The 13,446-nt window shown below is 41.6% G+C and overlaps 1 protein-coding gene across 1 annotated transcript in view; it reads left to right on the top strand.

The window, feature by feature from the left end:
- Window positions 1-13,446, top strand: part of TGFBR3 (transforming growth factor beta receptor 3) — a 399,166-nt gene that overhangs the window by 232,646 nt on the left and 153,074 nt on the right. Inside the window, exon 5 of the mRNA XM_069232346.1 lies at window positions 7,441-7,609. Coding sequence (XP_069088447.1) covers window positions 7,441-7,609 — 169 coding nt within the window. The remainder of the gene's footprint in view (window positions 1-7,440; window positions 7,610-13,446) is intronic.

Here is a 13,446-nt window from a genome sequence, read left to right as displayed (position 1 = left end):
TCGTGCTAATTTGTCCACTTGGGCATTCATAGGTAACTTTGAATCCATGGTGATTCCAAGGTTTTTAACTTCCTTGGATAATTGAGGAGGTGGTCCGAGATCGTCAGGCCAGACGCACAGAGGTTCATAACGTTTCCATTCACCACATATTGGTATTTCTGTTTTGGAGGTATTTAGTTTGAGATGGCTCCAGGTCATCCACTGATCAACGGCTCTGAGGCAACTGAAGATTTCTGAGTTTTCAATGTTTTTGGGGCATTCTAATTTTAAGTAGTATTTGTGTGTCATCTGCATAGTTGTAGAATGTGAGATGGAACTCATTGATCAGTTCTGGTAAAGATTTCATGTAGATGTTGAAAAGCAAAGGTGAGATGATTGATCCTTGGGGGACCCCTGCTTTTGTGAGGTAGGGTTCGGACGAGAAGGGGGCGAGTGGATGATATTAGATCTTTTTTGAAGAGAGGAAGTATCCAGTTGAGAGCAATCCCTTGTATGCCGGCTTTGTGGAGTCTTTGAATTAGGGGTCATGGTCAACCATATCAAAGGCAGCCGAGAGGTCCAAGAGAATTAGTGCAGCAACTCCATTGCTGTCGACTGTGTTTTTAAGATCATCCCAGATTGCTATGAGTGCCGATTCAGTGCTTCTTCCTGGGCGGAATCCAGTTTGGAAGTCTGAAAGTATAGAATTGTCTTCAATGAATTGTGACATCTGGGCGAATGCTGCTCTTTCTATCAATTTGCCCAGGAAAGGTCCATTTGTGATTGGTCCGTAGTTGTTGGGTCTTGTGGGTCTTGGTTTGTTTTCTTTAATAAAGGTCGTATGTATGCCTTTTTCAGGTCTAGGGGAAAAGTTCCTGCAGTTAAAGAGTTGTTGATGATTCTTGTTACAGGTGTGGCAGCAGAAGTAGATAGAAGAATGTTCTTGAAGTTTTGTGGTGGGCAAGGGCCAGAAGGGCAACCGGAAGGTCTGCTTGCTTTGACCAAATCCATAAATTCACCTTGGGATATTTGTTTGAAGGACTGTAGAGGTTGGGTTGGTTTATTCTTAGAGGGTATTTTAGGAAAGGGGTTGGTGCTGATGGTTTTCTTCTGTTTTAAATAGGAGTCCAATGTGTCTGCCTTGGTTGTGTAGTGAGTTGCCAATTTGTTTGTGAAATCTTGAGTAGTGGGATGACTTCCTTCCATACATGTAGGTTTTCGAAATTCATTGAGAATTTTATAAAATTCCTCGGTTGTAGATTGAGCATTTTGAAATCTGTCTGAGTAGTACCTTTTTTAGCTTTTTTGATTGATGATTTGTGTATTCTGTTAAGTTTGTGTAGCTGCAGTTTGTCTTTACTGTTGTTTGTTTTGAGCCAGGTCCGCTGCAACTTTCTGATTTGTTACTTTATCTTTTTAAGTTCTGTGTTTCTCCAAGGTGTTGGATTTCTTTTGTTGTGTTTAGTTTTTCTGAGTGGTATTAGGATATCAAAAGCTTCCTGTAGCCACTCATAAAGTTTTGGCACATAATTAATTGTATCTAGATCTGTGTTGGCTGTTAGTTGTGTTTCTAAGTCATCCAAATTGAGTTTGCTCCATGGTCGATAGGTGCATGTATGTAAGTAGTTGTGGGGTGTGTTGATTTGTGGATTTGTATGTCGGAAAGTTATCAAATGGTGGTCTGACCAAGTGATTGGCATGATGCTATGAATAGTATCTAGTTCGTGCTTGGCAAAAATGAAATCTAGGATGTGTCCAGCGATGTGTGTGGGATTGTGTACAATCTGATGTAGGTTCAATGCGACTAGGCGAGTGGTGATAGCTTTTGGATGGGGCATATTGGGTTTGTCAAACCAAATGTTTAGATCCCCAAGAATGCATAGGTTGGAGTATAGTGTAATAAGGTTTGAGACTGTGTCTAGAAAAGCATCTGGGAATGTGGAGTTGTTAGGTGGAGGTCTGTATAGGAGGAGAAAGTTACAGGAGGAAGTTGGAGTAGGGTGGCATCTGGTAAGAAGGGCTTCACAACCTTGTATGGAGATGTTGTCTGTTTTACTGAGGTTCATTGCCTGTTTGAATATAATAGCAGGTCCACCTCCTCTCTTGCCTATACGGTTTTGTGTGATGGTTTGATAGCCTGGAGGAACAGCTTCGTGCAACACTGGGGCCATGTCATCTCCCAACCAGGATTCAGTTATGAATAGTAAGTCAGGTTGTGTGTCTGTGAGCAGGTCGTAGATGTGGTGCTTGTTTTTTTAGAGTGATTGAGCATTTATGAGCTAGCAGTTTAGAAAAGGTGTGTTAGTGGTAGTGTTGTTTTGTTAAGGAGAAGAGTAAGTAGTATAATATGAGCTTGAAGCAGGAGTGTTGCTAGATGTGATAACTGTTTGAGGCTCACAATAGTCTTGCTTTTCAATATAGTGTTCCTCTTCCAGCAGGTTAAGGAGGCATTTTGTTGGGTCTGTGTGTTTGGGTGGTGGACTTGGTGGCTGAGAGAGCCATGAAGAGTGTATTGTTTTTTGTTGGGTAGTCTTATTATCTAATAGACAAGGGGATGCGAGGTTGCTAAAAGTGACATGTTTTTTATTTTGTTTGCGTTTGTTTAGTGTGGATGGAGTATGGGTTAGGGGTGGTGGAGTAGCATGTGGATCATGATGTAAGGCTCTAAATTGTACAATGGAGGAGAGGCGAGTGAATGAAAGTTGCTGGGTTGGGGTGCACGTGGTAGGTGTTTGTGAAGAGTGAGAAAGTAGGTGTGAAGATAGGATGGAATTTGTATTCTTTTTGTAGTCCTGAGGGTGGGAGTGGGTATGACGATAAGTGTAATGTAAGTTTGTGTTGATTTGATGTGCTGATGTGTGTGGTCTGTATTGTTTTTGTGGAATAGTGAGAGGGGATATTGGTGTAGTTGTTTTTGGTGAGTGATTTGTATGTGAGTTAGTTCTGGTGAGTGGAATTTGATTGTTAGATGGGGTGTTGATGTGTTTTGGAGATTAATGTACGAGGTGTGTAAGAGGTGATGGACGTGTGTCAGGGGAGTTAGTGTTAGTTGTGATGACTGGAAGAGGTAATATGTGTGATTGAGTGAAATGTGGGGATTGTATGGTTGTATGGTTGTGTGTAATTGGTGAAGAGAGGGGAAGAGTGTTTGTAGACGGTGTGTTTAAAGGCAGGGTTTGGGCATTGTTATGATGACAGGTGGTATGTGTGGAGAAAACAGCGGATAATGTTGTTGGTTAGTATGAGCAGAGAGTGTGTATCTGGAAGGCTGGGACTGAGAGAAATGTATACTGTAGTTTTGTGTTATGTGGGTGATGGCAGGTTGTGTTAGTGGTAGTGGACAGAGTAGTGTTTGCTGTGAGAATGAAGGTGTTTGACTGTTGTATATGTGAATATGTGTTGAATAAATGGTATTGTGTTGGGTGATGGGACATTGCAATCTGTCTGTGGTCAGTTTGGGATGCATGAGTTGGATGTCTTTGTAAAATATGTTTTTGCATGTTGAGGGATGTGTAGGGACTGATATCAATCCTGGTCAGTAGTGAATTGGGCAGCATTTCTGGCCCTAGGCCCTAGTTCCTACCTGTCCTGAACAGGCCCAAACAGGCAACTGCCCTTGTCCTCTCCACCCTTTGCCTCGATGCTCGGGCTGAGACGCCCTGAGTCCTATGCTTAAATAGCCCTACTGGCCAATAAGAAGCCGGTCCTAACCCTAGCCAATCTAATTTCTAGCCCTGATTCAAACAACTAATGTGAGACCCAGCACCAATCACCAATCATAGCCCTATTCCTGACCACTAATCACAGCCCCAGCCCTAAAAACCAGCAACCAACCAGAATCCCACCCCTATCCACCAATCACAGCCCTAGAACCAACAGCCAATCAGATTCTCAGCCCTATCCACCAATCACAGCCCTAGAACCAACAGCCAATCAGAATTTCAGCCCTATCCACCAATCACAGCCCTAGAACCAACAGCCAATCAGATTCTCAGCCCTATCCACCTATCATAACCCCAGCCCTGGAGCCAGCAACCAATGTAAAGACCATCTCCCAACAAACTATCACAACAACATATTCAACAACCAATAGGAACTTATACAAGGAGCTAGTTAACTGCAGTCTAGTCCCTGTGGGCAGGGAGAAGGTAGCTGCTGCTCTATTCAGAATCTCCTTGGATACAGACAGGCTGAATCCACACTTCCAAGCTAGCAGAGTCTACTTTCCAGGTAAGGGAGAGATTGTTTAAAAAACAAACACTGGAATACTGCTGGACGCGCACTCTGAAATCAGGCTTTTTTAAAGGCAAAAAAACAGGGGGGCAGACAGTTTCTAAACACCATTTAAATCACAGAAACAGATTAAAACAGTCTCCTAAAAACACACTCTGCAAGATGTATGTAGCCTTTTTACTTAGAAGAAAAAAGGGGGGGGGGAGTAGGGTGTTTATGTGCCACAATCTAGCAAGGCTGCCTGAAACACAGAGAGTCCACAGTAAAACAGACACAGGTAGCTGAAATAAACACTTTTGAACAAATAATACTATTTACCCAGAAAAATCTGGGGGCTCCTTGCCTAAGTCTTTTTGCAATCCTTGAACACTGGGCTGTATTAGGACACAGGGAAGATGCTAAGGCTCACAAAATGGAGGTGTCTGTCTTGGGCTTCCCTCCACAAACTTAAGGGGCCAGAGCAAGTGTGGGGGGAGGGCTCAGGCGCAACAGGGACTCAGAGAGCCAATCAGCTAAGTCCAGTCTCTGTGGGCTGGGAGAAGGCAGCTGCTGCTCTATTCAGAATCTCCTTGGATACAGACAGGCTGAATCCACACTTCCAAGCTAGCAGAGTCTACTTTCCAGGTAAGGGAGAGATTGTTTAAAAAACACACACTGGAATACTGCTGGACGCACACTCTGAAATCGGGCTTTTTTAAAGGCAAAAAAACAGGGGGGCAGACAGTTTCTAAACACAATTTTAAATCACAGAAACAGATTAAAACAGTCTCCTAAATACACACTCTGCAAGAAGTATGTAGCCTTTTTACTTAGAAGAAAAAAAAAGAGGGGTGGGGGGTTTATATGCCACAAACTAGCAAAGCAATTCACACAGTCACGGCAAAAACGAATTTGAAAAAAACACCACTTTAAAAGAGGCCAGGCTGCCTGAAACACAGGGAGTCCACAGTAAAACAGATACAGGTAGCTGAAATAAACACTTTTGAACAAATAATACTATTTACCCAGAGAAATCTGGGGGCTCCTTACCTAGGTCTTTTTCCAATCCTTGAACACTGGGCTGTATTAGGACACAGGGAAGATGCTGAGGCTCACAAAATGGAGGTGGCTGTCTTGGGCTTCCCTCCACAAACTTAAGGGGCCAGAGCAGGTGTGGGGGGGGGGGGGGCTCAGGTGCAACAGGGACTCAGAGAGGCTATCAGCTAATGATTATGAGGTGGCAATAGTTGATAACAAAACGTGTTATCCACTGTGCCTGTGTCATAAAGGCCTCCCAGGCCAGTATGAAAAGGCTCTCTGAGAGCCTGTCAATGCAGCGCTGCTTGTTTGCTTTGCCTGAAAACAGAAAGTACTGCTGCAGGAGGAGGAAAGAAAGCAGGGAAGGTGGTGGGTGAGAATTGGTTCAAGTAAGGTATTTATGGAACATTTGGGACTGGGAGGAGAGGCCATATTATATGTGGCTACCCCATTACTTCTTTGCTCATGCCTCATACTTATAGGCAGGAGAGATGTTTTTGGTGAGACATTCTTAACATTAAATTGTAGATGGGGAAGTGTGAGTTACGGGAATATTTTTCACCTTAAATTTCTTAGTGACATCACAGACAACTCAATTTTCATTCTTGTTGTCTATTTTATGTATCTTAGACCCCTCAGTAAAACAAATCCCCATTACTGTTACCCATCTCTAATTCTATGTATTGCTTCTAGAGGTGTATGCGAAAGTGCACCAGAGTGGTGAACATGCGTTGTGTTTTACCATATCAATCTTTGTCTTAACTTCTAATAATGGAACCTGCAGTTGATATTTCTCTCTGCTTACTGATTTTTGCAGAATCTCTTTCTGAGGCTTTCCTTTCATTTGAATTTCTCCCGTTCTTTGGAGATTACAGGCCAAATCCTTGTAATGATGAGGCAGCATTTGGGAGCCTCATATCTATTGACAAGAATGTTTGTAGTTGGGGGCAAGTAGACAGAGGAAAAAGTGATATATTATTTGGCAATTAAAACTAATGTAGAAAAACACTGAAGTAAATTGTTGAGTGTGATCACTAAAACAGGGATATCCAGCTTACGTCCAGGAGGGCCAGTTGCATGCCACATTTTCACAATAATGTTTGTCTTATTCTTATTGAGATTAATTATCTGCCTCTTTTTTCCAAAAAAGTCACAATGACCAGCTCGCTAATGGTGTAGAGCAAAAACCAGATGAGAAACGGAATTAAGATTGGACTGCTGAACTCTCGACCTCTGTTAGGCACTGTTTATTTAAACAAAGTCGATTCTACCAATGAGCAAAATGAGTCTTGATTATGAGATTAAAATGCATATTTGTTTTTTCTTAAAAATCTCATCAAAGTCTCATAATTATTAAAGTATTTGAAATGTTGTCCATTTATATTCAACACCAAGCATTAGATGTTTTATTGGTTTATTATTTGTATCCACGTGACACTCTTACATTTGCAAAAGTTTGAAATTTGGGCTGTATAACCTGTGGCATGCAATAGTAAATAGTGTGTGAAAAGCAGTCACATTTACTGCTTGTGCAACCTTTATTTTTCTTTTTTGATGCAATCAAAGACTGTGTACAGAGCAAAAAGGGAGGATGTAAATTAAAAACGTTGTTTCGGTCCAGAGCAGATTTTAAATCCCAGAGAAAGACTGACCTTGATTACAAAGCATTTGAAAGTGGTTGTCTACAAAGAGTGGTTTAAATTGATAAGTGTAGAACTAAAACTGAATCCGTCCTTTACAAACCAGGAAAAGTCCAGATATATAAGCCTGAAAGGGTTTCCTGCGCCATTATTGATCCCCAGAGTGCTTTTCCCATGTTGCATTTTACCAGACTATTGTGTTACTGCATGGGCCTGTGAAGCAGCATGGCATATTACTGTCAACGAGCCATTTTACATAGGACATTATGAAGTAATATATGCCCATACCAGGCTTTTAAAAAACAGACGTAGAGTTATAAGAGCTATTCGACTCCCCCAGGATGTAACATGTATTTTGGAATCTATGTGGATTTACATTAATTAATAGGAAAGTATATAGAAGGCACAAATGTATGTAATCTTTTGCTGATTACTTTATAGTTACTTTTTCGGAGGTGAATGATGTTATTATATTAGTTAGTATAAATATCAAACTAACTTGAGCATGTAATAAAAAGGATTTGAATTTGTATAATTTAGTGTTAATAAAATGTTCTGATTTGTCTTTTAGATCCAGTTTTCCCTCCTATATGTAACATAGAAAAGAACTTTTTATCTTTGAACTATCTTGCTGGATATGTTCAGCCCCAGCCATCGCAGGGCTGTTATATTCCCAGCACAGGAGAGGAAAAGGAAGTTCATATCATTGAATTAATTTCTCCAAATACCAATCCCTACAGGTAATGTGAACTCTAATTTAGTTACTGACTCTATAAATAGCATGTGCATATGAAGAAATCACATTAGAATCCTGAAAGCATGCCCTACTGGTTTCTAGTCCTCCATTTATCTGAATCTACCTTGTCTTAATACTGAGACTGCTGTATAGTAATAAAATCTAACAGTAATCTGATGCGAAGAACATGTGTACACTTATAATGTTTACATAAGTATTTTTAAAAGAACAACAGAAAGGTAGCAAGGATGAATCTAATCATTTTGTTACACTTCTACGAAGACAGTTACACAGTATTGTACAGTATTTTAAAGATTAGTAATGAGGAGCTTTACTGCATCTCTGACAGAAGAAAACATGTCCAGTAGAGGAGCCTTCTATATGTTATAACATTCTCCATGTTGCCTAACATCTTTATTAAAGTGAAAATATCTTATTTTGATTTTGAATTGTTACATCATGTAATGCTTTTTTGTATATTTAATATTTTTTTCAGAAACAGTATCACGTATTGACCAAGGCTGGAGTTATTTATAATGATTTAAAATGTTCATGGTGAAAGAAGCTCAATGTTACACCTTCTGCTTTGCCTGCCTGTGCATTTCTGTGTACTTTAAGCTTAGTTTTATTTTGTGTTAGCGATTAATGAAGATAGATGCGGTGTTTAATTTTCTCCCATATGGTAGCACCGAAAGATTTTTATATATTTTTTAATTCTGTTTATTTCCTATTTTTGTGGTGGTAGATTCAGCAGTTTCTTCTGTTTTTTATTATTTTGTGGTGGTAGATACTGTAGGGAGAGGTGCGTGAGTAGATAGAGGTGCATGAGGGGGTAATTGTTGTTCTTCCAAGCTGCTCTGATTAGTGGGGACCCATGCTGTATGAGATTAGTAAGATGTTCCCATAGACGTTCTTGTAAACTGGTGCTAATGTAAGCTGACTGATAGTGAGTTACATGCCTCACTATAATTTGTGGATTTTGACCTGGCCTGTCTCTAACCGGCTTGTGTTTAGTTACTAGGAATCTGACTCTACATAGATTTAGAAGCCTTCTGTCTGTTCCTCTCTCCTGTTTCTGATTTGAACGTTTTCCATGGCTCTTCTGGAACACTGACTGGCCTAGTAATGTGCAGATTTGTCCCTTCTGTTACCGTTTTTAAGTTCATTTCATTATGCTTTTTCCTGCTGAAGGTTTCCTTTCTGAGTTAGTTACCATTGAGTTTGTTGAAGGGCCCCTTTTTGCCAGTGATGTAACGATATTTGAGGGGGCACCCCTGCAACATACATGAAGGCCCCCCCAACCTAGTCAGGAGCTTTTAGGCTAGGGGTCTGCCGCTCTTGCACACTATACTGTGCTAAGGAGGTCCCCTGGGGCTCAGGGCCTCACTCACCATGGGCGTCCTGCGGCTATTGTTACACCACCGCTTTTTGCCCCCCCATGTGTCCTCTTCTTTCATTGTTTGAACCCTTGTTTGTTATTCAATGCCCAGTCCAGTTCCCTCACAAATGTGAAGGGAGAGTTCCACACAAATGTATACAGCAGTATGAAAGCAAGCTTCAGACTGTCATGACACATGTCAAAGAGGTGTTGGGAATCAAGCAGGGACATATTTGTTAATAGTGCCGCTGATGTGTGGCACTCTAGCTCAGAGGTGTTACAGAATACCGGGCTCTAATCATAGCTGTCTTTTATTACACAACCAGGGGCACTGGACCCATTTCCCTTTCTGCAACACCCTTGCTATTTCTCTGAATCTATGTTACTTTCATAGATAACCTCCAGGACAGATTACTATAAACTATAATGGAAGCTACCAGATATATTCAAGGGTGGCACTGAGAAGAATTTAATTCAGAAGCCTTGAAAGCAAAAATTCATACAACTCGACCTGTGCACCAGGCTAAGTTAAGATGTGAGAACTAACTCACATTTCATTCTGCATTATCGTTGGGTAACCTAGGTTGTCCATAGTCCTGCACGTAGACGGCTGTGCTTCATTTCACAAGGCCCGAAGAGATTTGTAAAAACCCATAAATGCATGGGCAGATGATGAAAGACTGGGATGGAGAGGTCTTACTCACTGCTTTATGTATTGCATAAAGATCTTTTGGAGAAAGTGGCATACATCTACTGTTTACACTGTCATAAAAGCATCGAAGCTGCAATTGTGACCAAGCAAACTATTTAAAGTATAAAAATGGGAATATGGAAATCTTTTTTGGATTCATCCCCAGGGGCTGAAACACCTCTAACTGAAAACCCATAAATGAAAACTCCAAGGAATTTAAAAAGTTAACTTTTATAAATACCTGTCTGCAAAATTGGGGGGTATTTTGGTTTTCCTACAGTAAACCTTTCAAATTGAGCACTAAGAGTAAAGTCCTATTTCCCAAAAATAAGAGAAAGAGGCTGCAGAAAAAACCCAGTAACGTGGAAATGTCTTCTTTATGTGACCTCAGTAGGATCAAACTGCAAATGTTGCTCTTCCTACTGTGGTGTATCTTTAAACTTGTAACCACATATTCTTTTATAAAAATGAAATTAGTATTTAATTACTGGGTTAAGAATTGGAACTTGCAATAAACCTCTTTAACCAAAGACACCATCATTTGCAAATTTACTTAGCCCTTACATTACATTCAAAAACTTTATGCATTTCTTCTGTTTATTTTCCTTAAGGAAAATCCCTTTAACCCATGCGTAGGGGAATCTCATGTAGAAAGGTTCTTGTGCATTTGTTTATACCAGAATGCAATTAGAACCTAATTTAAAAGAGAAAAACAAACTTTTCCTGTCAAATTTCACCACTGAAAAAATTTGAAAGATAAATGTGCCAAGCCTCATTTTCTGGCCAGAACAACAGTTAAATGAGAGCCTCAGGCAAAGTTCCCAAAGTAAATTGGAGAGCGAATGCTATAATTCCTTGAATCCAGACTGAGAGGTCATCTCTAAATTTCAATGCATGAACAAAATTCAGTTGGATGCTTTCCATCATTAACTTATGAGATCCAAATAAAAATACTCCTGGATTACTCTAAGGATTACTACTGTATATTATTTTCACTGTAAATATATCTGAAAACTGCCATTGCGGTCAAAATCTATAGACAAGAACATTTCGAACCAGATGCAATCTAGACAGAGCTATTTCTAAATGTTCACAATGAACATCTATGCCTAAAACATAATAATTGAGAGAATATAGCTAAACACTTAGGCCATCTTTACGAGCAGACTAGTTGATTGTGATATATTCGGTACCGTTGTTACTGCACATATCGCAAATATGAGTTTTGTGATAAATATTGGCAGTTCAAAACCAAAGGAAAATGGCCGGTTTTCACCAGAACTTGAGGATTATGGCTGGAGTAAGCACCTTAATGCTTATGTTGTTTTCTAAAAATTATTTCTTGGGAGGTATTTATCTGACTCAGCAGATTCAGATTGATCAGATGCAATAAATATCCCACAGTTACCGGCCACTCCTAATAATGAATGTAGATGCAGATGCACAAAGCATTTTCCAGACTTCAGCCATAGTTACTGGCGGAAGAAGGTGTAATGTATACACAAAATATTTTGAATAATTCACAGAAAGTAAAGAATACGGTTATAACCATAAACATCAGTTAAGGGCTCCGCTGTAGTAACTGGTAATCCAAGTTTGTCCTTTGGTACCCTTGATACTGCCATCGCTGCCTGGGGTCTCAGAAGTCATGTACTTAGTATCATGATCAGAAAGCAATAGGACTTTAAGATGTCTGTTTTATGTAGTGCCCATCCCTTTTCCTTTCTTTTGTCCACAGCAGTAAATATATGCATGTTAAGGGGCCAAGAGGTCAATCTCTCAAGTCATTCAATCAAACACTGCATGATGCCGATTCTACTCCTGCTGGCATTTGGTAAATTCACATGCATACTTGTAAGTGTGATTTAAACATGAGTAATATATGGGGCATGGCCTGCAGCAAACCAAGATGGCTGCCTAAAGTGGGAGCGTCACTCCCTTGCCCACAAAATATGCCCAAATCACTTCCTCAACAGGGCTGAATGCTACCTGACACCCGCTGTTGTCCTTCCTGACCAGGCCGCCGATCATTTGCACCCGAAATGGTTGCCGTTTTGCCCCCCGCAGCCACTGATTATGCCTGTGTGAGTGCTGTGACCTGCACCTCGTGGCTGGAGGCCTGTGAGTCGGCCTGCGGTTTGGACTGGATGTCAGTGCCCTGCTGAGTGCACGACCAGCCCGGGGCAGCTTGCAGCCCCTGCATTCATGAACGCGCTGCCCTGCTATCACTGGGGGTGAAATCGTTGGTGTCAGAGGTGCTGAGGTCAGGTCCTGGGGCAGACAAAGGAGGTAGAGTGGCACAGCTGTGCCCACTGGGCTGTGGGGTGTGAAGCGGGTAGCCAGGTGGGTGTATTTCCAACAGCTTCCTGTCTGTGCCGCACCGGGGGTGGGATCTAACTGCTCAGAAGGCCTTCCGCTGCAATAAAACCACCCTCAGACCATGCAAGCTCCATCACCACAATAGCAGGTCCTCAACATTGGTCTATTCGACATCACAGTTCCTAACTCTGGAGACTTCGAGACTTTACCCTACTTACACGTCTCTGGCGCGAGGAGCTGCTGATCCCTTGCAATTAGACTCTATACTTAGCAGTCCTTTGATATAGATAATCCATAATGGACTTATGCAATTGTAGTTTTGATTCCCCTGCCATTGCTAGCTATTCAGTTCAGCACCTCTCAATTCTAGTGGGCCACTGACATCATTATGACCCTTTACGGTGAAGCTGGCCCTTCATGGTTGTTATGTGGATGGGGTGGTTGACTGCATTGAGTCCCCCACTCCTCCCCCGGGTGAACTGCACGTTTCAGTTGTTCAAATTTGATGCTAAAATGTACACAGTTTTCTGTTAATGCATTGCAGTGGCAGTTTCTATTTCTAGAGTATGCACTGATGATGGGGATGATCAGTGTGGAAGGGGGGAAGAAGGGAGGGGTTATGTGTTTGACTCGGTTCCTTTTATGGTCCTTTGTAACAGCTGCTGACCCTTTATAACTCTTTGGACCTATGATGCTTGCCTGGGCATTGGGAGCCTTCTGTGTCCTACCACTTACCAGGGCCTTCACATATATTACTATTCATAATCCCACATACCATGATTTCCCCTTAAGATGCTTGAGCTAATTCTTATCACCTGAAATATGTGTGGGCTTAATGACCCCCTGAAAAGCGCCTGTTTGACGTGCCACAACATGTTGCACTGTTGCAGGAAGTGCCTCTTAGGTGGCAAGCTCAAGTGCTGTTTGTGGGTAATTGGGTTGCTCATGGGATAATTGGGCTGCTCATGGGGTATATGCAAACTACTCAGTTTATGCGAGGGGGGTTGTCTTGCTGGTCAGGAAGGGTCTCGCTGTTTGCTTGTTAGTGGAGTCCACAAGGCAGGTATGTTATCCTACAACTGGTCATTCTTGGGAAGCATTCTACTATAATTAATACCTATAGACCCAACTTTGATGTTCCAGACTTTGTTTGGACTGTCTGGGCATGCTGTTTAACCCTATCTCCTAGTAGGGCGGGGATTTCAACCGTGTACTAGACAGAGATATGGACTGTTCTATTCCCACATCTCATACCCACCGGGCTGCAGCCAGTGCTCTGCACGATATTATGGATGTCAGAGGTTTGCTTGACTTTTGGGGAACCCGTCACTCAAGGCTTCATAAAGGCACACATATCACCACTGTGCACAAATTCTGGGCTAGGCAGGGTTATTGGCTGGGCACCGCTGATAATTATGGGTAGGTTGTGAGGATCAAACACTTACCTCTGGCC

Source organism: Pleurodeles waltl, chromosome 4_2 (genome assembly GCF_031143425.1).
Source record: "Pleurodeles waltl isolate 20211129_DDA chromosome 4_2, aPleWal1.hap1.20221129, whole genome shotgun sequence".
NCBI classification, from domain to species: domain Eukaryota; kingdom Metazoa; phylum Chordata; class Amphibia; order Caudata; family Salamandridae; genus Pleurodeles; species Pleurodeles waltl.
This window is presented reverse-complemented; position numbering and strand designations above follow the sequence as displayed.